Source organism: Podarcis erhardii (assembly GCF_964252035.2).
Source record: "Podarcis erhardii genome assembly, chromosome: Z".
Classification (NCBI taxonomy): Eukaryota; Metazoa; Chordata; class Lepidosauria; order Squamata; family Lacertidae; genus Podarcis; species Podarcis erhardii.
The window spans coordinates 49,376,679-49,401,492 of NC_138504.1; the positions used below are offsets into that span (position 1 = coordinate 49,376,679).

The following is a 24,814-nucleotide window of genomic DNA, read 5'->3' on the forward strand; positions in this document are numbered from 1 at the left end:
AAACAGAGTTTTGAGATAGATAGACCTTTTGCTTGCATCCATCATCCTTGGCCATGTGGCAAGGGGCTGATGTTCTAAACATTTAGCCAGGCTCCCTTAAATGCAGAGAGAGATGTGTTCCAGGAAGAGCCTGGAGCCTTGCAAAGTTCATTTGTTTACTGGGAAGAAGAGAAACCACATCAGAAAAGTTAGACTGTGTTGCCGCTGCACAAAAGAAAACATATCCTGTCTTCAGAATCAGGGAACTGATGCATAATCAAAGCTGCATGGACATCAGCCTTTGCCCAGCCAGTGCCCTCCAGCTGTTGGTGAAGGCTGGTGTACACTATGAGTTTGCCAAACCAAGGTTTGTACTTTAACAAGCAGCTCTGGTTTCAGATCCTGGTTGGTTGGCTGGCAACAAACAAACCATAGTTAAAAGTCGCTGCACAGTGTTCAGAAGATCAAATAAACCATAGTTTAATAAACCATAGCATGGAATTATGAACAAAACAAGTCAGTGTTAGCTAAACACACAACTGGGGAGTGGGCAACTGTGGGGATAAACTTAATATACTCTCTGCCCTCTTAAATTGTGGGGTGGGGGTACTTCTATTATAGTAGGTGTTTTCGTGTTTTTATACTGCAAACCGCCCTGTGGTCCTTGGATGAAGAGCCCAGCTGCAGGATCAGGCCCGTGCAGCCCAGCCACTGGAGGAGTAAACGGGATGCAACCCACCTGGGGGGGGGACACCCCTGAGAGGGGGTGACATCATCGCTGCACCCCCCCTGGGATGGCTAGCCCTGCCCCCAGGTGCCCACCTTGCACCGCTCTGGGTGCTGGAGCAGCTAGCTCCGCCTCTGAGCCCAGCATCCTGTTCTCACAGTGGCCAACCAAGTATTTTACTGTCGTTAGCTGCTCTGAGCCCGGCTTCGGCTGGGGAGGGCAGGATATAAATAAAAATTTTTTATTATTATTATTATACGTCCAAAGTCATCTAAGAGCCAAACTTAGTGCCTGTGGGCAATGAGTTGCACAGCAGGGTCCCACTCCAGATCCCCATGACGTGCGGGCTGCCCACCCCCAAATTAGGCCGGTGCTTCTACTAGGTGCGGCGGCTCAGGGATGGGCGAACCTGCGTCCCTCCAGCTGTGCCAGGACTCCAACTCCCATCAGCCCCCGCCAGCCAGGCCAACGGCGGGGCATGATGGGAGTTGGAGTCCCGTTCTACCCGCGGTTTGCTCCAGCTGCGGAGCTGCTCTTGCGATGGGGAAGGGGGCCTTCCACCCGGGCCAAGGCATGGGGGTGCTGGGTCCTCTCCCCGCGCCCTTCCCCGCTTACCTCTTTCCAACGCAGCAGCTTGAGGCTGCGCTTGAGCGGCTGGAGCGAGGTGCGCGCCTTGGAGCTGTCCACCGTTACGGGTCGCGGGTTCCTGCGCGGGTGCGGCCGGGGCCCCGGAGCCGCGGGGCCCTTCTTCTTCCTGGGCGGCGGCTCCTTGGGCGCTGCGCCCCGGCGCCCGGCAGAGCCCAGCCGCGCCACGGCACCTGCCCGAGCCGAGGGCGCAGCGCCAGGGGCTCTTCTTAGAAACGCCGCTGCCGCCGCCCCCTCCACGCCCCCCGGCTGACCCTCCGGCCGCGGCGGCAGCGGACCCCCCGCCGCCCCCTTGCGCTCCTGCTCCTCCTCCTCCTCCTCCTCCGCCTTCCTCTCCTCGCGCGCGGGGGCGGCGTCTGCGTCTCCCACCGGCATCTCCATCCTCAGGCTGGCGGCGGCGGTGGCGTCGTCTTCGGCTGCTCGCTCCTCCTCCGTTGCCGGCACTGGGGAAACTGAGCATGCTCCCCGTGGGAGCCTTCTTTGTGGCTTTGTTGCGGCGACGTGCGCGCAACCGAAGAGCCTCCGCGCCCTCAAGCGCAGCCTCCACCTTTCCCCCTTAAAGCGCCTGCCTGTATTAAATATTATTAGTCAGCTCAGTTCCCCATCACCTCCTCTTCCATTTGTTTATGCCTCAGTTATGCGCATTCAACTTTTTTCTTTCTGCCTCAGTTTCCCCATGTGTTTTTTCTGCCTCAGTTTTCCTATGCCTTTCCCCCCTCTCTGCTTTAAGCTTCCTTTAAGTTTGCTTCCACTTCAGTTTCATTCATATTTTTTTTAATTTCTTCCTCAGTTTCCCTCAAGTTTTTTCTTTCCTCTTTCTCATTTTTCTCCCCCCCCAATTTTTTTTATTGATTTTCCAAATTTGTAACAAATATAACAGAAAAAAAATTACAATACTAAACAAAATAAAAACAAACATATAAACACCTATTACTTTAAGACCTAATTTAATTTTCATTGTTAACTGACTTCCTCCAATCCCCCCTTATTGAGTTTCATTGAATCACCCTGTGACAGCTCTCCAATATCCTCTTTCTACTCAAATTAACTTCTTCAATTTACTATCTTCTTTTCTTTTCATAATTATCTAAATCCATAGTATTTTACAGTTCATTCTTACTCTAATCCTAGGCCTATTTTATACTTTCAAGTGACTTCTGCTTATCTTATTTTACAATATTTAGCTAAATAGTCTTTAAATTTCTTCCAATCTTCTTGATATTCCTCTTCTTTCTGATCGTGGATTCTTCCAGTCAGGTTAGCTAGCTCCTCCTCTTTCTCATTTTTCTGCCTCAGTTTCCCTCATGGGACTTTTTTCCTTCCTCCATTCTTCCTCGTTTTCCTCAAAACACCTGCTTTTCTTCTTCATTTCTGCCTCAGTTTCCATCAAGAGGCCCTCCTCCCGTTTTCTTTTGTGTGTTTTTTTGGCAGTTTCCCAAACTGTAGACTTCCCCTTGTCACAAATTAAAATAATTTCATTTAAGAATTAAAATAAATGTGGATGTGGGTGACTCCTCACATGCAAGCAGATGTGTCCCAAATATCCAGTGTTAGCAAAATCCTAAAATTCAGCCACTGGGCCTGGCCAGTGCACACCTGTGCCTCTTTTTACTCAGGAGCAAGCCCTACTGAGTTCAGCTGGGACAATGAAAATGTGAAAAATAATTCTATGTCCTTCAAACTGTGAAAAGTATACAGAAAAATGGACTCTTGTTAAGCACCCCAAATAAAAATTATTAAACTAAAAAATAATTAAAATTTATGGGTCATGCTGCAGATACCTTTTCTGATAACCAAATCCAATTAATAAATAGTTCATTGGTGTTGTTGATCTATCTTCCCACCATGCCTGATCAATATCCATTGTATGCTTAGCCAGGGGAGGGAGAAGAGAAATAAAACAATAATTTCCAGGGGATTAGCTGCGTTAGGCTTTTCAGCAAAAGCAACCAAGTCTTGTGTCTCCTTAAAAACTTGCGAAGTTATTATGGTACAAGCTTTCATCGATCACAGTCCATTTCATCAGAATAATAAATAATTTTTATTGGACAAAATCAGTATTTTTGGTGCATCTTTAAGTACGTTCTTAGAGGGCTGATGCCAGGAACTGTCTCTTATCTAAGATGCCCAGGCAAGCCTAGGAATAATTCATTTGCCTGAAATCCTGGTGAGCCATTGGCTGCCAGCCAGGGTAGCCAGTATTGAGCTAGATGGGCCAATTGTCTGACCTAGCATAAGGCAGCTTCCTCTGTTCCATGGCACACGACCTCATGACTCTGTGGAAACTGGTGCTGACTATATATAGAGATATCTCTACTGGGCTGGGCCCGAGGAACAGCCCTTTCCTTCCTCCTAGACTGGTCTCCTTCTTTCCTCCTATTTGGCCCTCCAACTCCCATTCACCCCCCTTTCCTGTGTGAGGCGGGCATCTTAAGTTCCTTGCCCTGCTGGCTCTGTGTGGCCTTCTGATTGGGTGGGCATCGCAAGGGCAGACCCTGACCACCAATGACCATGGGCAGAGCTGTGTCTGTGTCACAATCCCAGGGGAGGGCGACAAATGTCTCAGACTGATGTCACAAGGAAATGTCCCAAGTCTGGATGAAAAGGTACTGTTGGGTCCGCTATTTGGACCTGAGCTGTCTTTGACGCATAAAACCAGTAAGAGCCAAAAACAGGGGAGAGCTAATAAACCTTTTTTTATTCAGCTGAGCAAAAGAGAAGGCAAACTGTTAGTTCTGTTCCACCTTAAAAGGGTGCAGGCATGACTGTTGTGTGTCACATGCCTGTTTACTTCCAGCACAGTCTGCTGGGAACTTGCGTTTGTGTATAGCATTTGTGTTACTGCTGTTTTGCTGGAGACGAAGGGAAGCAGACATGTTTTCCTCTGTTCCTGAACTATGCTGAATAAAATGCTTACATTATGCTTACACTTGTAATCTGGTGAACCGGGTTCGCGTCTCCGCTCCTCCACCTGCAGCTGGTGGGTGACCTTGGGCCAGTCACACTTCTCTGAAGTCTCTCAGCCCCACTCACCTCACAGAGTGTTTGTTGTGGGGGAGGAAGGGAAAGGAGTATGTTAACAGCTTTGAGACTCCTTAGGGTAGTGATAAAGCGGGATATCAAATCCAAACTCTTCTCTTCTTCTAGATGGCCAATCTAGGAAGACCCTGGTTCACTTGCCCATAAAGCTCTTTACAGGACTCCATCACTACCTGTGAGCCTAACCTATTCCAAGGGTTGTTAGGAGGGTTAAAGGGGTGTGTGCACTCTGCCTTGGACTCCTTTGAGGAAGGGTGGGATGGTCATGTAATGATTCATGTACAGGGTGCATCCACAAATGGATTTTTACTCTCCCAACTGTAGTCTTCCTAATAAAGAAAGGAAATGACCCAGCGTGGCCAGCAGGTGGCACTGCAGCTGTTGCCAAAGTGCAGGCGGCGGCGGGGGAGGGGGGTGGATAAGCCTCCCTGCTCCCCCTGCTTTGAATAATTCTCAAGGGTGTTCTGAACCAGAAGCAAAGGTGCTGGAGCCCATCCTCTGCCTAGGACCATGTTGAGCTGGCAAAACTTGAAATGGTAAAGTGGGCAGCAAAGACACCATGAGTCCTCCTGATACAGGTAGTTCACAGTTACAAAATAAATAAAATTAAATTAAAAAATTCCTTCCAGTAGCACCTTAGAGACCAACTTAGTTAGTTATTGGTATGAGTTTTCGTGTGCATGCACACTTCTTCAGATACAGTTCTTCAGGTATTTCACACAGGCTGGTGGCCCAAACCTTGATGCCTATTAATGATACTGAATGTTTTTGATCAGTCTAAGATTTTGATCATGGGGCAAAGTGGGGCAGTTGCCTTCGGCAGCAGGATGAACAGGAGCAGCAGATTTTATTGGGGGCGGGAATCATTTATAAAATGATAGAGTGGGTGAGAAATATTGCTACATTGCCATACATTAATATTCTTATTATCCCAATTGTCAGAGCTGCCCGAGGTCCCAGCTCACAAAGGACCAACGCCAGTTCTTGTTATACACAAAAGTCTTTATTGAAGTTCAGTTTCGATTTCAAAGACGCGGCGCGCAGCTCTACGTCTCAAACTCTAGACCGCTGAAGCTCCGTCTGAATCTCCTCCCCCCAGACACCAGTTTAAGACTCTAGCCTTGCTCCACCTCTTCCTTTGCTCTTTCCTCCTCTGGGTCCGCCTGTCCGCTGGGGTCTTGCCCTTTCTAGACTCTTCTGACGCTGAGTCCCCTGAGTCTTCCCCCTGCCTCCGGCGGGCTTTAGGACCTGGTTCCCAATCCGGGTTTTCTGCCGTCCCGCGCGCCTGTACATTTGAACTTGGCGCGCGCGCCCAGCCGGCAACCTTTCTCCTGACCGTTACACTGCTCCTGTCACTGCTTCCCTCTTCGGGGGGGCTAGCTGGACCTGACTTCCCCTCCGTTCCCTCACTCTCCGATAGAGGCGTGGTCAGCCCTGACTCATCTTCTCTCCCTACTGGGGGAGACGCTGGCCCTGATGCATGGGACTCTTCCCCCCCACTACGCTCTGGTGGGGGAACTGGTCCTGATCTCCCGCTGCTGCTTTGGGAGTCCCCGCTGGCCCCTTGCTTCTGGTGCGTCCCCCCTGGGACCCCCCTTGCCCTGGCCATCGGCGCCCCCCTCTGGGAATCTTCTGAATCGCTGGAGAAACTCATGGAATCTCTCGGGCCACTGTCATACTCCCCTACGCTGCCCTCAGATTCTTCCCCTTCGCTCTCCGTTTCCTCTCTCCCCTGTGCCTCTGCTCCTGAGCCCCTGACACCAATCCACATATATAGTGGTTAATAATCTAATACACTCTGTGTAAACTAATTCCAAATATCATTGTATTTATCCAAAGAAAGTGTGTCTATAAGCTGTCAGTTCATATGTTGCCAATATTGTCATGTTTTCAAGATATTGCTTAAGGGGAAATGGATCTCTATTCTCCATGTTCATCAATACCAGTCTCTTGGCTGCCATTAGGGCACGTGGAATCCATTTTCACTGTCCTGTTGTCAGTTTCCATACAATGGGTATACTGTATAGTCCAAGATAAGGTTACCAGATTTTTTTCAATGAATCAGGGGACACTTTTCAACTTCAAATAGGAATGATAGGATTTTATATGGGGTAAAAAGGAAAGTTAAAGGGACCCCTGACCATTAGGTCCAATCGTGGCCAACTCTGGGGTTGTGGCGCTCATCTCGCGTTATTGGCTGAGGGAGCAGGCATACAGCTTCCGGGTCATGTGGCCAGCATGACTAAGCCGCTTCTGGTGAACCAGAGCAGTGCACGGAAACGCCGTTTACCTTCCCACCAGAGCGCTACCTATTTATCCATTTTCACTTTGACGTGCTTTCAAACTGCTGGGTTGGCAGGAGCAGGGACCAAGCAACGGGAGCTTACCCCGTCGCAGAGATTCGAACTGCCAACCTTCTGATCAGCAAGTCCTAGGCTCTGTGGTTAACCCACAGTGCCACCCACATCCCTTTTTATATGGGAACTGATTTGTAAATCCGGGGACTGTCCTCGGGAAACAGGGACATCTGGTAACCTTAGTCCAAGAGCATATTTACCTCTGAAAATCCTATTTTCCCCCATAGAATCTTGCTCATATAGTCCAGAACTTTCTCCCAAAACTTAGTAAGTGTGGGTCACGGTAAAAGCCTATGTTTCAGAGAAGCATTGTCCATATTGCATCTCCAACAATGAGATACATTAGATAGTCCTTTCTTATACAAATGTAAGCAGTCCAATAGTATTTTCTGTTGTATAAGTCTTAGTTTAAGTTCCATCAATCTGTCTGATGCCAAAACCAAGACATTTTCCTGCTGTCCTAGGTAACACTGAACATTCCGATTCTTTATTCCAATCATTTCTTAAACTCTGCATAGCAAACTGATTTGTTGATAATAAATATCTGTAAAAAGTAATTATTGGCTTTTTAGTTTCAAATGAATTATCCAATTGGTCCAAAATCTCAAGTGTCTCAAACGCTGTAAAGGTCACCAGGCCAAACAAAGTTACTAAAAGGTGTTGTAGCTGCAAGTATTGCCATTGGGCCACTTCTGACGGATGGTATTTTTCTCTTAGAGCATCGCGCGTATAAAATTCACCTTTCTCATCTACCAGTTAGCCCAAGATCAATACACCTGTTATTACGTAACTAGTTTTTCCATATTACCATCTTTTCAGCTTCGTCACGCTGGCCACGTGACCCGGAAGTGTCTCCGGACAGCGCTGGCCCCCGGCCTCTTAAGTTATTAAGCCCCCGGCCTCTGTTATTTCAGTCCTAGAGGTGCTTTTGAACATGATTAGGGAGGACCGGTTGGTGCAAGGAATACAGGTCGGAGTGAAACAGTATAAATTGAAAGCTTTTGCAGATGACTTGGTAATTACATTACAGGAGCCAGAATCTAGTACGAAAAGAGTTTTGGAACTGATATATGAGTTTGGTCGGGTGGCGGGATTCAAACTGAATAAGCAAAAAACTAAGGTTTTGGTAAAAAATCTGACAGCTTCGGAATCAGAAAGGTTTCAGAAAGAGACTGAGTTAAATGTGGTTAAAAAAGTGAAGTACCTAGGGGTTAACTTGACTGCTAAAAATTTGAATTTATTTAAAGACAATTATGAAAAATGTTGGTCAGAAATTAAAAAGGATTTAGAAATTTGGTCAAGATTGAAACTTTCCTTATCGGGTCGAATCACAGCTATAAAAATGAATGTATTGCCAAAGATGTTGTTTTTGTTTCAGGCTCTACAGATTGTGGACAGAGTGGAATGTTTTGGAAAATGGCAGAAAGACATTTCTAAGTTTATCTGGCAGGGCAAAAAGCCCCGAATAAAATTTAAAATACTAACTGATGCAAAAGAAAGAGGGGGGTTTGCCCTGCCAGATTTAAAGTTATATTATGAAGCTGCAGCGTTCTGCTGGATGAAAGATTGGTTACTTCTTGAGAACACTGATGTCCTAGATCTGGAAGGGTTTAACAATGCTTTTGGTTGGCATGCATACTTGTGGTATGATAAGGTAAAGGTTCATAAAATGTTCAAAAACCATATTGTCAGAAAAGCAATATTTATTGTTTGGACAAAATATAAAGACTTACTAGAAAGTAAGACCCTGAGATGGTTATCACCAATGGAGGCTAAGGCCCGAAAGAGACTCAATATGGAGGCCGGTTGGCCGAAATATTGGTAAATAATAGAAAAAATTGGAGACAAATGGAGGTTGCAGAGCTTGGAGAAATTAAAGAATAAGGTGCAAGATTGGTTACATTATGCTCAAATTCAAGAGGTTTTTAAATTGGATAAAAAGATAGGATTCCAGGTGGAGAAGTCGAAATTAGAGACAGAACTGTTGGAACCAAAGACTAAGGTACTTTCGGGAATGTATAACTTGCTGCTTAAATGGAACACACAGGATGAGACTGTTAAATCAGCCATGATAAAATGGGCCCAGGATATAGGGCATAACATTATGTTTGAGGACTGGGAAAGGTTATGGACCACCGGAATAAAATTCACGGCATGTAATGCTTTGAAGGAGAATATTATGAAAATGATATATAGGTGGTACATGACCCCAGTCAAGCTCGCAAAAATATATCACCTGTCTGATAATAAATGTTGGAAGTATAGAGAGGCTGAGGGGACATTTTTCCACCTCTGGTGGACATGCCCTAAAGTGAAAGCCTTCTGGGAAATGATCTATAATGAACTAAAAAAGGTATTTAAATATACCTTTGTTAAGAAACCGGAGGCCTTCCTCTTGGGCATTGTCGGCCAGAAAGTGTTAAAGAAGGACAGAAGTTTCTTTATGTATGCGACAACAGCAGCAAGAATACTTATTGCAAAGTACTGGAAGACACAAGACTTGCCCACACTGGAAGAGTGGCAGACGCAATTGATGGACTATATGGAATTGGCTGAAATGACGGGCAGAATCCGAGACTTGGGAGAAGAAACAATGGAAGAGGATTGGAAGAAGTTTAAGGACTATCTACAAAAACATTATAAGTTGTATGAATGTTAAGTATTTGCACGATTTAGAAAACACCAGTTCCAGCAAATAGACTTTGTAAAATAGAAAATTAAGTTATGAGTAAGAAAAGGTCGAAATTTAAGGTATCACTATGTTTAACTTTAAGGTATGAGCAATTGATAAAAATTATTTTAAATTTAGAAGTATAATATATGGAAAGTACAAAATAAGGTATGAAACAAGGTAATAATTTGCTGACATTCTTATTATAAATAATGCAGGGTAAGGAGATGTGAGGAAGTCCAGTTAGTTATATAAGAAAAGTTATTCTGAACAGTTGGTTATATTTTTTTCTTTTTTCTTTTTTCTTTTTTCTTTCTTTCTTTTTATATGGTTTCTTGGTGTATTTGTTCTGGCTTTTTGGTGTAGGGATCTTGTATTATGTATTTGAAAATTTAATAAAATATTTATTAAAAAAAAAAAATTAAGTGAGATGGGCGCACAACCCTAGAGTCGGACACAACTGGCCCGTACGGGCAGGGGTACCTTTACCTTTTTACCATCTTTTCCAATTATTAAAGTAGGATTTCCCGACAAGGACTAGGACCTCCAGGCACTTTCTTTTTGGCTTGGCATTCCCTTATTATACATACAGTGGAACCACAATTTTCAAAACAACCCCCATCACAATCCTGGCAAATGTGGAACTAGATTGGATAATCAGAACCCATTGATAGTCTCTGCTTGGACTTTGCTATTTTAACGCCACATGTGACTGTATTCACTGTATTTGGGAGTTTTATTTCTCACCTTTCGAGTTTTGTTGTTATCACTGTTCTCTCTGTTTCATATGCATTATAAAATGATTTTTTAAAAAAACCACCCACACACAAATAAAGCACTTTAGTGCCTGACAGCTGCATGTGAGGACAGTGACCTCACTCCCATGAATGGCACTGCCAGGGCTAGGCTTTGGGGCAGGGGTCTGGGGTGGGGATCTACTTAACAGAGTGAGCAGCAGGGCCAGCAGAACAACAGAGGGGTGAATTATACTCTGCTGCCCAAAGGCCCACACAAACCTGGAGTGCCCTTGCACATTGCTTATAAGATCACTAAGCCTAAAATGCCATAAAGAAGGCTGATCGCCGAAGAATTGATGCTTTTGAATTCTGGTGCTGGAGGAGACTCTTGAGAGTCTCATGGACTGCAAGAAGATCAAACCTCTCCATTCTGAAGGAAATCAGCCCTGAGTGCTCACTGGAAGGACAGATTGTGAAGCTGAGACTCCAAGACTTTGGCCACCTCATGAGAAGAGAAGACTCCCTGGAAAAGACCCTGATGTTGGGAAAGATGGAGGGCGCAAGGAGAAGGGGACGACAGAGGACGAGATGGTGGGACAGTGTTCTCGAAGCTACCAGCATGAGTTTGACCAAACTGCGGGAGGCAGTGGAAGACCGGAGGGCCTGGTGTGCTCTGGTCCACGGGGTCACGAAGAGTCGGACACGACTGAACGACTAAACAACAAAGCCTAAAATGACTCAAATGCAGCTCCCAGAACTACAGTTCCCAGAGCGGCTTAACAATCAATCCATCATCCTGCATCACCATACCTCAGTTCACACCTCATCGCTGGACCAGCCACTCCATGATGTATTTTCTAGCCATACTCTAGCTGGTGAATGTCCTTCAAAAGATGGGGTGCCCAGAGCAGGACGCAGCAGGGAAACTTATCTCTCATGATATGAACACAATGGATTGACTCAAACTAAGTTCTACTCATGAGTAGGGCCATTGAAATCAACCGGCCTAGATTTGTCACATTAATTAATTTCAGCAGGTCTACTCTGAGTAGGACTAGTGTTGGGTGAAACCCTATGCCTCTGTTAAGGCACCCTAAAACTGGTGGCTCCAGCCTTATGACCGACTCTTGTGGCAACTAACAGCCAAACAGATGCATCACGGCTTCAGCTTTCATAAACTAGAGTCCCCTTTGTTGGATAATCTCCTGCCACAATCAATCTGTTGGTCTTTAAGCTGCCACTAAACTCTTTTGCTGCAAGAGACCTAGCACATCCAGCAACCCCTCAGGAACGCACAGATGTAATTCACCGCTGCATCTGCTCCTTGCCACAGAGAACCACAATCACTTTCCAACCAAGTGGTTTTTAAAGCTGCTTGTTGACCTGCAAAACCACTGCACTAGGTCTAAAGGGCAAATTATAGCCATTTATGGAAAAGTGGGACAGTCTCCCTTGGAAGGTAGTAGACCAGGCATCCCCAAACTCTGTCTTCCAGCTGTTTTGGGACTACAACTCCCACCATCCCTAGCTAACAGGACCAGTAGTCAGGGATGATGGGAGTTGTAGTCCCAAAACAGCTGGAAGGCTGGGTTTGGGGATGCCTGTAGTAGACTCTCCTTCCTTGGAAGTTTTTAAACTGAGGTTGGGTGGTCGTCTGTCACAGATACTTTCGTTGAGATTCCTGCATTACAGAGAGTTGCACTAGATGACCCCATCTTTACTAAGAGTGCTGCTGGGCTGCTGAGCCAGTTAAAAATGTGTTTTCCTGCCCAGTCCTTTAAAGGTGGAGGTGGATCTGCTTGCCTCACCAGAGCCATGAGTTTTACTGCTGTTGCTGTTTCAAAGTTTATCTGCTTCACATAACTCGCTGCATCTTGTTATATGTTTTATTTATAGTGATTGTGTCCTGCTCTGGAAATATTATAATTATTATTACATATTTTATTGATATTTCTTAAAGAGATGAACACAGCAGGAAAAAAAACACAGAACCACTTCCAGATCCTGGAAAGAGTCTAGAATAGTGGGATTAAAAAAAACAAAAACAAAAAACAAAGGCAAAATATGATAGTAAACTTTGTACATCAGGAGAGGTTGCAACAGTGTAGGTACCACATTTCACAGGTAGTGGACATGAGAACATATAAAGCGCTTCTGGTTGATGGTGTTTACAGAAAAATGGTATATTATGGGCCAACATGTGAAATGTACCTCAAATTTGGGATTGTTAACTATTTTTTAAAAAAGAGCAATGTGACCTTTGTAATAAAGAAATAATTACTTTTCTTTTAGTAGCAGTGCTCCTGCCAACCTAGCAGTTCGAAAGCACATCAAAGTGCAAGTAGATAAATAGGTACCGCTCTGGCAGGAAGGTAAACGGTGTTTCTGTGCGCTGCTCTGGTTTGCCAGAAGCGTCTTAGTCATGCTGGCCACATGACCCGGAAGCTGTACGCCGGCTCCCTCGACCAATAAAGCGAGATGAGCGCCGCAACCCCAGAGTTGGTCACGACTGGACCTAAGGGTCAGGGGTCCCTTTACCTTTACCTACTAGTGACACAGAATTGGACATTGCATATCTATTTTACAGACATGCCACATTGTATAGTAGGTAGGTTTTTATACCAGTCCATTTTTTCCCTTTAGATGCATCATTAATTTGTCCATAATTATTGCATCTTGCATCTGCAAAGACTGCCCCGTTTCAAGGGAGACATCCCAGATAACAGAAATGCTCACAGCAAATGCAAGAAGGTATCCTGGCTTCACCAAGAATAACACATTTATGCCAAAAAATTAATCCTCAAACTGGGCAGATTGTATCGCAGCTTACATTGACGATATTTTTATCATCTGGACACATGGTCAACAGACCCTGGACACCTTCCACCAGAAATTCAATGATTTTCACCCCACAATCAACCTAACAATGAATCAATCTATGCAAGAAATACATTTTTTGGACACTACTATAAAAATACAGGATGGGCACATAGACACCACCTTATACCGTAAACCAACTGACCGACAAACATATCTACATGCCTCTAGCTACCATCCCAAACATACCAAACAGTCCATTGTATATAGCCAGGCACTACGTTACAGCCGCATCTGTTCCAATTCTACAGACAGAGACTCTCACCTAAGAGATCTACAGCAAACCTTTTTAGAACTAAAATACCCAGCAGATGAAGTTAGACAACAGATCAACAGAGCCAGACTGATACCCAGAGAGAACTTGCTACAAGACAGACCCAAAAAAGAAAATAACAGAACACCTCTAGTCATCACATACAGCTCCCAAGTTAAAACAGTACAACGCATCATCAGAGATCTACAACCTCTCCTGGACAATGACAGTTCTCTTTCTCAAGCTCTGGGAGGAAGACCTTTCATTGCCTACAGACAGCCACCCAGTCTTAAACAACTCCTAACCCACAATAATACTACAACCAGACCTAACACGGACACTGGCACCAGAGCCTGCAATAAACCCAGATGCCAACTTTGCTGCCACATACACCCGGACAACACCATTACTGGCCCCAACAACATCACACATACCATCTCGGGACTATTTAATTGCTCATCGTCTAACATTGTGTATGCCATAAAATGCCAACAGTGTCCTTCAGCTCTCTATATTGGACAAACAGGCCAGACCTTACGCCAAAGAATAAACGGACATAAATCGGACATCAGGAATCACAAGACAGAGAAACCAGTAGGAGAACACTTCAATCTCCCAGGACATTCTATACAAGATCTCAAAGTAGCTGTTTTACTACAAAGGAATTTCAGAAATAGACTGGAAAGAGAAGCTGCTGAATTACAACTTATCACCAAACTTAAAACCATGGAGAAACCTGGTCTGAACAAAGACCTTGGATTCTTATCTCATTATACATGACAAAGCCATTTTTCACCTTTTCACCCCTTGCTTTTTCCTGTAAGACCTATTGCAGTCGTTAAGAGTCGTCAACAGGCTCATCACAGCTATCTGCCAATCACCCATTCCCACCACCCTTCTGAGTAATACCCCTCCCCACCTTCTCACTATATAGAAGGGTCTGGAAACTTCTGTTTCAGTGTATCTGAAGAAGTGTGCATGCACACGAAAGCTCATACCAAGAACTGACTTAGTTGGTCTTTAAGGTGCTACTGGAAGGAATTTGTTTTGAATTAATTTATAGATCAGTTTTCAGGCAAGAGGTATGGGGGAATGCCCCCCCCCCCGAGACAGGTCACAACTCTAAACAAATTATACACCAAATTATATTATATTATAATATATAATTATATTATAATATATAATTATATTATAATATATAATATAACCAAATTAAATTATATTATGAAGGCAAATTTAAAGCATTTAAAACTTCAATTTCCTTCAAAGCATAGGTCTCCAGCCAGTGGGCAGGAAGCCACAGGTGGTTTGCATCATGGTCTATGGTGGGTGGGAGCCAGTACAAATTACTGGGGCCTGGTGGTCCGGAAGGGGCCCCAAACTATCATACATATATTTTATGTAATTCTTAACAAAATCTATACTACATGTTCAGTGCACACACAACTCTGAATAATGCCTTGCGAACATCTGTCGTGAACTGAGCAGTTCCAAAAATTTCCAACGCTTTACGAACATTTGCTTCTGCATTTTGATAGTTTGGCAGTGCAATATGGACAGTTGCATTTTTAGGTTTTCGTAAGTGAAACCTCGTGCAAATACAGCAAAGTTGTTGTGAGATATACATTGTCTTATGTTTTGTTAAAATTTAACATTTAAAGTGTGCGGCAACGATTACGTGATTGCTTATATTATTGATATTAGTCATTAGGATCTTAATATTCTCAACAGGTATGAATACTATCATATTGATTATTAACATACAGATGAGATCGCACATCTATCTCCTATCCCATGTAAATATTTTAAGCTGGTCTGGAGTCCCTTTGCTTCTGCTCTGAAACTGACCCAGGAGCCAACGCAGTATCTCCCCTTCACTGATTTTGCTCTGCAATTAAAGGATTAAATTGAGGCCAAGGTTCTGAGTGGTGAAAATGGCAGCATTCCTTAAACTGTAAGTAGGAATTCTAGAGCCAGACTAGCCAGCGATTAAAAGAAATCACTTTGGTCAGAAGAAAATCCACCTGTGGTGAACAGGGCCTCTCTGTGTAATTACATGTCTTGCTCTCAACTTCCAAAACTGTTTCCCACAAAGTCACTGTTTACGTTAGCTGCAGAAACCTCAGGCACAACCTACTTGCGCCACGCAGATTCCCCCCCCGCAACTCAGAGACGCTGCTTGCACAGCACAGGGTGATGGAAGAATGCATAATTGGGGGTGACATTTATTTGTTTCCAGTGCCTCTTGCAAACAGACGTTGGAACTGGCCAGCTGTGAATGAGGCAGCCGGCAGGGAACCATTTCAGTGGGAAGCTGGATGGCAAATGGTTTATCACTAGCTAAAAAGCCTCACCTCACCACCACAGGTATGTGATACAGGTGCATGACTGGGGTTGCTGGGGAATGTGCCTGAGGTGTGCCCCACCCCCGACAGTGAAGGGTAGGTGGACAAATGTCTGGTGTTAACATAAGCACCTTTAATCCGGCCTGGAAACAAATCAGCAACGAGTGTATAACGATCTCTGGCAGGCAAGCAGCCTGATAAGAAGCAAGGACTCTCAGTTTTATGCAAGTTTATTTACAAGAAAAAACACATCCAGAGCATGGCTTCCTGCCTGCTCCCATTAACAGTAGTTGATCTGTCTGACTCACCATCCCTCTCCCAACAGGAAGAACACCAAAATCCCACCTTTCTTCTCCTTCCCTTCCATTGTTCTCTGAGCTTCACCAGTCTCCTAGTACGGGGACTGAACAGCTGGCCTGCCTCCTCCCCACTCCCAGAAGACACAGCTCAGACTCTGGCTTATCTGCTGGTTGCCTTGCAACGCTCTGGCCGCTTTCCAACTCTTCCTCTCCTTGGGAGCTAACAGCGTCTTCCCTAGGAAGGAGGGGGGCCAAGCTGCCCTTTCTAGACTGACAGGCAGCTCTGCAGAGTTGGCCCTTTGCTCGCTTAGTTCAGTTTCTGAGGCGGACTCTTCTGCTGCGCTCTGGAGGGTCACGTTCTTGAACACAGTGCTGCTGCTGCTTGTTTGTTTTTAAACAGGGGTCAAAGAAGCGCTACATGGAACACCAGCCAGTAACCTGGCTGAATTTTGAACCCAAATGAAGTTACCTCCCTTGTATAATTGTCTCTAGATTGTCTCTACTTGGCTGTATCAGGGGGACAGGTCAGACACCACTGCCCAATCCATTGGCCCAGCTGGAGCATACAGTTACTTAGAATCATAGAGAGTTGGAAGGGACCCTGAGGGTCATCTAGTCCAACCCCCTGCAAGGCAGGAATCTCAACAAAAGCATCCAACCTCTGCTTAAAAACCTCCAAGGAAGGAGAGCCCATCACTTTCCAACCGATTCCAAGGAGCCTGTTCCACTGTCAAACAGCTCTCTTATTTAGGCCAACTTTCTCTTTCACATTGGCCATTCAACCTGGCCATTAGACAGCAATATAATTTTATCATTTGTTCTCTTGTTGTCCATCTCTCTCCCCACACAAAAAACCCTTTTCCTTTGTGGTTCACGTCCTAGAAAACTTTGTGCTAGGGATGGGGAGCATCTGGTGCCCCCCAGGTGCTGTTATCTAACCCCCATCAGGCTCATCCAGCATGGCCAGTGGCCAATGGTCAGGGATGCTGGGGGGGAGGATGCCCCACATTCCTGAGTGCCACAGGTTAGCTTTTAGGTGCTTAACAACAAAATGAGCTACAGCAATCATTTCACGGCACTTTACAGAATAGAAGAAGAGGAGTTTGGATTTGATATCCCGCCTTTCACTCCCCTTCAGGCTAACATTCTCCTTTCCCCCCCCCCCAACAAACACTCTGTGAGGTGAGTGGGGCTGAGAGACTTCAGAGAAGTGTGACTGGCCCAAGGTCACCCAGCAGCTGCAGGTGGAGGAGCGGAGACGCGAACCCAGTCCACCAGATTACAAGTCTATTGCTCTTAACCACTACACCACACTGGCTCTCCTAATAACCTAGAACATCGCAACAGCTTTGCTGGATCAGGCCAGTGGCCCATCTAGTCCAGCATCCTGTTTTCACGGGGACCACACAGATGTCTGTGGGAAACTGGCAAACTTCTTCCAGCAACTGGTATTATTATGATCATTTGTTTTTTTATTGCATTTATACCCCACCCTTCTTCAAGGAGTGATGGAGGCAAGCACAGCCATCGTGGCTAGTAGCCACTGAAAGCCTCCTCCTCTGTGAATTGGTTTAATTCTCTTTTGAAGCTGCTCTAATCCTCTTTTAAAGCAAGTTTGACAGTTTAGCTATGCACTGCATGAAGAAGTATTTTCTTTTATCTGTCCAGAAAGAAATGAAAAAAATGAAAATGCATCTCCCTTGCTGAAGAAACTTACCATTTAAACCACATATTTAAACACCATGATACAGTGGTACCTCAGGTTAAGAACTTAATTCGTTCCGGAGGTCCGTTCTTAACCTGAAACTGTTCTTAACCTGAGGTACCAGTTTGGCTAATGGGGCCTCCCGCTGCCGCTGTGTTGGCACAATTTCTGTTCTTTTTTTTTCTTTTTGAAAATCAATAAACAAATTTTATTACGGTAGAAACCGTTGCAAAAAAAAATCCAAATGTAAAAATATGGAACGCTTCACAAATTTGTGTGTCATCCTTGTGCAGGGGCCATGCTAATCTTCTCTGTATCATTCCAATTTTAGTATATGTGCTGCCGAAGCGAGCACCGCAATTTCTGTTCTCATCCTGAAGCAAAGTTCTTATCCTGAGGTTAGTGGATTAGTGGGTTAGTGGAGTCTGTAACCTGAAGCGTCTGTAACCTGAAACGTCTGTAACCCGAGGTACCACTGTACTCCTTTAAACAGTCATGGCTTCCCCCAAAAGAATTCTGGGTGCTTAGTTTGTTAAGGGTGCTGAGAGGTGTGAGTATATTCTGCCCCATTCCCCTCAAAGACCTACAATTCTCAGAGTTCCCTGGGAACAGGAATTGATTGTTAAACAACTCTGAGAATTGTAGCTCCCTGAGGGGGGTCTCCTAACAACTCTCACCACCCTTAATAACTACAACTCCCAGAATTCTTTGGGAGAAGCAATGACTATTTAAAGTGGTATCATAGTGCTTTAAAAATGTGATGTGGATGTGGTGTAAGTGTCTACAATTGTGGAAACAGGGAAGAAAGAACAAACCAAGGAAGGGCAAAGAGATTAGTGCTTACCCCTCCACACACACACACACCCTGATTACAGTTCACCAAAGGGGGAATGACATAAACATTTCTGAGCACAATTCAAAGTGTTGGTGCTGACCTTTAAAGCCCTAAATGACCTCGGTCCTGTATACCTGAAGGAGCGTCTCCACCTCCATCATTTAGCCCGGACACTGAGGTCCAGCACCGAGGGCCTTCTGGCAGTTCCTCACTGCGAGAAGCCAAGTTACAGGGAACCAGTCAGAGGGCCTTCTCGGTAGTGGCACCCGCCCTGTGGAACGCCCTCCCATCAGATGTCAAAGATAAAAACAACTACCAGATTTTTGGATGACATCTGAAGGCAGCCCTGTTTAGGTAAGCTTTTAATGTTTGATGGATTACTGTATTTTAATATTGTGTTGGAATCTGCGCAGAGTGGCTGGGGAAGCCCAGCCAGAAGGGTGGGGTATAAATAATAAATTATTATTACTATTATTATTATTATTCCCTCACTGCAAGAAGCGGTTACAGGGAACCAGGCAAAGGGCCTTCTCAGTGGTGGCACCCGCCCTGTGGAACGCCCTCCCATCAGATGTTAAAGAGAAGAACAACTACCAGACTTTTAGAAGACATCTGAAGGCAGCCCTGTTTAGGGAAGCTTTTAATGTTTGATGCATTACTGTATTTTAATATTGTGTTGGAAGCCGCTCAGAGTAGCTGAGGAAACCCAGCCATATGGGCGGGGTATAAATAATAAATTATTATTATTATTATTATTATTATTATTATTATTATTATTATTAATTATTTAGATCAGGTCTTCTAGTCAAGCATCCTGTGGCGAACCAGATGCATAGAGGAAAACCACGGCTGGGGCATGGAGGCAACAATGCTCTCATCCTTCCTAAACTGGCATTCAGGGGCACCCTGGCTCTGATCCTGGAGGATCAGGTACAGACCTCCACAGCTTTCACCAACTATTAGTCTGTAATCCCTCTCAGGGCAGAGACCTTTTCTCTTGAAGGCAGGAAAGCACGGATGGGGAAAAGGTGGCCTTCCATGTCCATAAGCCCCGGCCAGCACCACCAAGAGCCAGGGATGATGGCAGTTGCAGTTCCATGCACCACCCGGGGTGGAAGGGGAAGGTTGCCGTGCGCACAGGGTCTCGTTCCAGGTTGGAGGAAACTTGCAAGGTCAGTGTGGTGCGGCAGTCAAGTGTCAAACTAGGACCTGGGAGACAAGGGTTCGAATCCCCCACTCGGACATGAAGATCATTGGCAGTGACCCTGGGGGCCAGTTGCTGCCTCTCAGTGTAATCTACCTGCCAGGGTTTGTTGTGGGGATGGGGGTGTGTGGGGAAAACCATGTACATCACTTTGTGCTCCCTGTAGGAAAAATGCAATAAATAAATAAATCTAAGATAAGCAATGCATAAACATCTTCTTATCCCCCCCCCATACAAACCTGCCCATGTTTTGAGATCTTGTGGGGAGGCCTTTTTCTCAGGCCTGCCACTCTTAACGGCATGCTTGGTGGGGACGTGAGACAGGGCCTTTTTGGTGGTGGCAGCTCCCATGCAGCTTTGGAACTTAGAGAAGCCAGACTGGCTCCCTCCTTGCTTTCCTTACATCAGCAGGTAAAGGGCTTCTTGTTCCAGCAGGCTTTTGGGAACTGGCTGCTGTTACTGAAAGGGTTGGTGCTGCTTTTATTTTAATTGTATGAATTTTATAAATTTTATATATGTAGGTAGTTTTAATTCTATTAATGTTCAATGGTTGTTTAACAATATTTTCCCTATGTGTTTAGTGGTTCTTGTTTTTATATGTAAGCTGCCTTGTGTCCACATAGGGGGAAAGGCGGGATATAAATAAAGATAAAATAATAATAACAACAATTGGACATTTAAAAGCACAAGCAACACTGCTAATAACTAACTGCTATGCCACAGGCATTGTTTTTAAATCTCCACAATGTCTGAGTTATAGCAGTTACTATAGTAATAATAATAAAGTGGACTTTGGAGGGTGGGAGTTTAATAATAATAATAATAATAATAATAATTTTATTAAACCGATTAGTCTCCAAGCGACTTAAAGCAAATATCTACCTACCTACCAGGACATACGCAACACAGTACCACAGTACAGTACAAGGAAGGGGAAAGGGTTGTGTGTCATGCATGAATATATATAACCATAAAAATATATATAAGCCATAAAAATAATAACAAACAACATTAACTAACACCCCTCCTTCTTTGCCCAATGGAGCAGCAAAACAACCCCCCCCCCCAAAAAAAAACCACACACACATCCCAACACACAAAATAAACCAAGCAGGATCGGGCATGTCTCTGAGCTGCCTGCCTCCGCCCTCGCCCTCGACTGCAGGAGGTCCCCTTTTCCGCCCCGAGAGGTGCCGTGGCGCGCCCGCCTCCTTCCTCCCTTTCTCCCCCGTCGCCTCCATTCCCGGTGCCCGCAGCCGCTGCCTCGCTTCAGCTCCGCCCCAACGTACCGCATCACTCGGGAAGAGGGAGACGCCGGGAGGAGCTTCCTCCTTCTCCTCCTCCTCGGCGCCCTCGTCCTGGGCGAGCAGAGCGCTGCGCTCCCGGCTCCCGGCTCCTGCCTCCTGCTCTTCGCTGCGGCGGCGGCTGCTGGCGCGCGCGCGCGGCAGGGAGTCGCCGTCGGGGCGGCCGGGCGATGCTCTTGCAAGATGCCGGTCAAGCTCAAGAACCGCTACAACCTGGTGGACGATGCCGGAGACTCGCGGGTGCCGCTGCACAACGAGGAAGCCTTCCAGCACGGGATCCACTTCCAGGCCAAGGTGAGCCGGGGGTTTGTGGCAGGCGCCTTTGCGCGCCTTTACGCACGGGATCCCGCGCTGCCACCGCTGCTTCCTCCAGGCCGGAGGTCCCGTCCCACCGCCCCACCCCGTCTGGCGACATCCCAGCCGGGTTCCCTCCAGTACCCGCAGCCGTGGGGCGCAGATTGTCACCTCTAAAGAAAGAGGTCTGCCCGTGCATGTGCAGAGTGCTTCTCAAGACGCGCTTTGATTCTTTGGCAAGCAGCTCTCCTCCTCCCTGCGGCGTGTTTAACTAGGAAGGTCCCGCGATTTCCCCGGTCAAAGCCGTAACTCGGAGCGCTGAGGAAAAGGGGTTCCCAGAACATGTGCAGAGCTTCTGGCTCGCGTTGGGCAGCGAACCCCTTGCATGTTTACAGACGCCTACCGCCTTTGCTCCCAGTAGCAAGAGTGCTTCAAATTGTAGCCTTTGATCCAACACCTAAGAAGGCAGGAATCTCACAGGTGCAGCTTTCCCCATCATTCCTGCATCCAGGGAGTGGGAATAATTCCTTGTTTAGGATTTCTGCCTGTCGTAGAAGTTGTTACAGGTACAGAAGTCCTGTAAGAAGAGAGAGGCGACAACTCTTTCCTTCACCTTTTATTTGGTAGTGGAGAATGCAGCAATTTCATGTGCCTGTGAGGTGGGGGGGGCACCTGAGCCCCCTAGGCACACTGTCCACACCTTGGCATCCAAGCCCACTGAGCCTCTGACCATGTTTCAGCCCCCAAGGCAGCCTGCAGGCCTTGTGCACTGGCCGGCATGTGTCAGACAAGTGCTGGGGCTCAAACCAACCTGAAAATGTGCGCCCCCTCCCCAAGCTCAGGCTCCCTACTCCTAGCACTTAGGGAAGGGGGCTAGGTTCCTAGTCATAGCCCCTAAAATGGAGCCTCCATGTGCAGGGGCAGTGTGCCCTCTGGAAACATGGCTTGCAGGCTAACAACCTTCCTGGGGTCATTCAGCTGGCTGCTTTTGCGGACAGAGTGCTGGACCAGAAGGACCTTTGGTCTGATCCGGCAGATCTCTCCGTTGCCTTGTAGCTAAATAGAACCTCTGTGTGTAGCTGCAGTCTGCATCTGAATGCTGGGTACTGGGAGCAGCAGCTGCAAAGAGCGGGGGAGAGAGTACGCCCTTTATTCTCTGCTTGTGGAAATCCCTCAAAACGTGCAACTGCCCGTTGCTTAAATTGTGGTGCTGATCGAGATGGATGCTTGGTCCCAATGCAGGAAGGTTGCACTGCTGTACATGGTCTGAGCTCCTGTTCCTGAGCCAGACTGGAGAGCAGCAGTCCCAGGGGAAGGGGTGTGAGTGATCCCTCGCTTGTTGCATTCCTTGGGGGGGGGGGCTCCTTAGCACACAGGTAGCAAGAAGGTAGATTATGATCTCCTGGGAGATATTTGGGTAACTTGGCAGTAGTAGGTGTTCTTATTACTAACTTCTGAATGCTTACCAGTTGCTGGAGGCCACAGGAAGGCAAGTGATGCTTTTGGCCTCAGATCCTGCTTTCCACTGGAACATCTGGGTGGCCACTGAGAGAAGAGCAGGGTTGTCTTATGTTCTTATATACTGTTTTAAAAGAGTTTCTTGGCGACTCTCTTTTATACATTCTTAGCTCTCTTTCTCTCTTTTGTATTTTGTCTGTGTTGTTTTAATTTGTGTGAGCCACCTTGAGTCCCAGCCTGGGAGAAAAGCGGAATATAAATAAATATAATTGCAATAATAGATTGATAGGGCTACCTGCCTCCCAGCTGCCTGACAATAGCATGGGGGTGTGCCTTATACAAAATCGGGCCAACCACTGCCTATCTAGCTCAGCGTTGTCCACACTGACAGGCACACAGTAGTGGTTTTTACAGTTTTGTCGATGGGAGACATTCCCACCCTAACCTGGAGAGGTAGTGGATTTAGCGTGGGACCTTCTGCATGCAGGACAGGTGCTCTACTACTGAGCCACTGTTAACCATGTGCTAAGGTAGGTTGCGCTGTGGGTTAAACCACAGAGCCTAGGACTTGCCGATCAGAAGGTCGGCGGTTCGAATCCCCGCGACAGGGTGAGCTCCCGTTGTTCGGTCCCTGCTCCTGCCAACCTAGCACTTCGAAAGCACGTCAAAGTGCAAGTAGATAAATAGGTACCGCTCCGGTGGGAAGGTAAACAGCGTTTCCGTGCGCTGCTCTGGTTCGCCAGAAGTGGCTTAGTCCTGCTGGCCACATGACCCGGAAGCTGTACGCCGGCTCCCTCGGCCAATAAAGTGAGATGAGCGCCGCAACCTCAGAGTAGGTCACAACTGGACCTAATGGTCAGGGGTCCCTTTACCTTTAAGGTAAAGGTAAAGGTACCCCTGCCCGTACGGGCCAGTCTTGACAGACTCTAGGGTTGTGCGCTCATCTCACTCTATAGGCCGGGAGCCAGCGCTGTCCGCAGACACTTCCGGGTCACGTGGCCAGCGTGACAAGCTGCATCTGGCGAGCCAGCGCAGCACACGGAACGCTGTTTACCTTCCCGCTGGTAAGCGGTCCCTATTTATCTACCAGAATAATAGGTTGCCAGAAAAGGCTGCTTGGGCTGGTGGGGCATCAGGAGCGGGGGTTCATAGGTATAGATTCGACAGTCGTTTCTGGTGTGGTCCCAGGTCCCAGGCTATGCTCAGAGAGTTACTCTGCAATGACAGTTACAATTAGTAGTGCAGAATTCTCATAGTGACCAACCATATGCCCCTGTAGGAAACCCACAAGCAAGATTAGAGGCAAGAACAGCCCTTTCCCCTCCTGTGGGTCCCAGAAACTGGGATTCAGAAGCATTGCTGCAGAGCCGAGATGGCTAGCCCTCTCCTTCTCCATGAATCCGCGTAAGAGCATCAACAAGTACAGCTGACCTGCAGATCTTTCCAGCCAAATTTAAAAGGACTCCGGCTTTTATTCTTGTAGTGTTTGGAACTGGCTGTTCCCACACCCTGCAGTCAAAATGCGTTTATCCCAAAAGATCTGCGATGTCATTTACAGAGGGAAAAACAAAGTCAAGAGAGTCGGGCCAACCAATTTCTTTTTAATTACGTCCTAATTGGATGGAGCCAAGGAGGTTTATTCAGGGAGTGAAGGGGCGCAGATTCAAGAGGTCATAACGGTTGTATGATCTTGTTGCATATAAACTGGCTTATCCTGCTCAGTATGGTTTCATATTCAAAATTAATCTTCTCTGGTTTTCAGAGTTTAAATCTGTTGGGCATTTTCCCTGCAGGAATCCTTAGGAACCTGCTCTGGGGTGGTGGTGGGGAAAACTTCCTCACGCCAGGATCCAGTCTTCAGAAGTTGCCTTAATACTCAGTCAGACCCTTGATCCATCCAGCCCAGTATCTGGCAAGCAACAGTTCTCCCTAGTCTCTACTTGGAGATTCCAAGGAATGAGTCTGGGAACTTTTGCTTGCAAATCTGGTGCTCGTGCTATTGAGACCTCAGCCCCATCTCCTCCTGGTCTGAATTGAGGCTCGGGTGATGGTTGTGTGCTGCCACATGTGTCCTATGAATAGCTC

The 24,814-nt window shown here is 46.4% G+C and overlaps 2 protein-coding genes across 5 annotated transcripts in view; one reads left to right on the forward strand and one right to left on the reverse strand.

Moving 5' to 3' along the window:
* TTLL11 (tubulin tyrosine ligase like 11) overlaps window positions 1-1,828 on the reverse strand; it is a 76,772-nt gene extending 74,944 nt beyond the window's left edge. Inside the window, exon 1 of the mRNA XM_081847651.1 lies at window positions 1,322-1,828. Within this exon, the coding sequence (XP_081703777.1) occupies window positions 1,322-1,732 (411 nt within the window). The 5' untranslated portion in view covers window positions 1,733-1,828. The remainder of the gene's footprint in view (window positions 1-1,321) is intronic.
* Window positions 1,829-20,944: 19,116 nt separating this feature from the next.
* Window positions 20,945-24,814, forward strand: part of LOC309333755 (carboxyl-terminal PDZ ligand of neuronal nitric oxide synthase protein-like) — a 225,670-nt gene continuing 221,800 nt past the window's right edge. For 3 of the 4 annotated variants that reach the window (XM_081847609.1, XM_081847607.1, XM_081847608.1), the window contains exon 1: window positions 20,945-21,271. In XM_081847609.1, the coding sequence (XP_081703735.1) occupies window positions 21,161-21,271 (111 nt within the window). In that variant the 5' untranslated portion in view covers window positions 20,945-21,160. The remainder of the gene's footprint in view (window positions 21,272-24,814) is intronic. The other variant, XM_081847610.1, reaches the window with a different exon arrangement.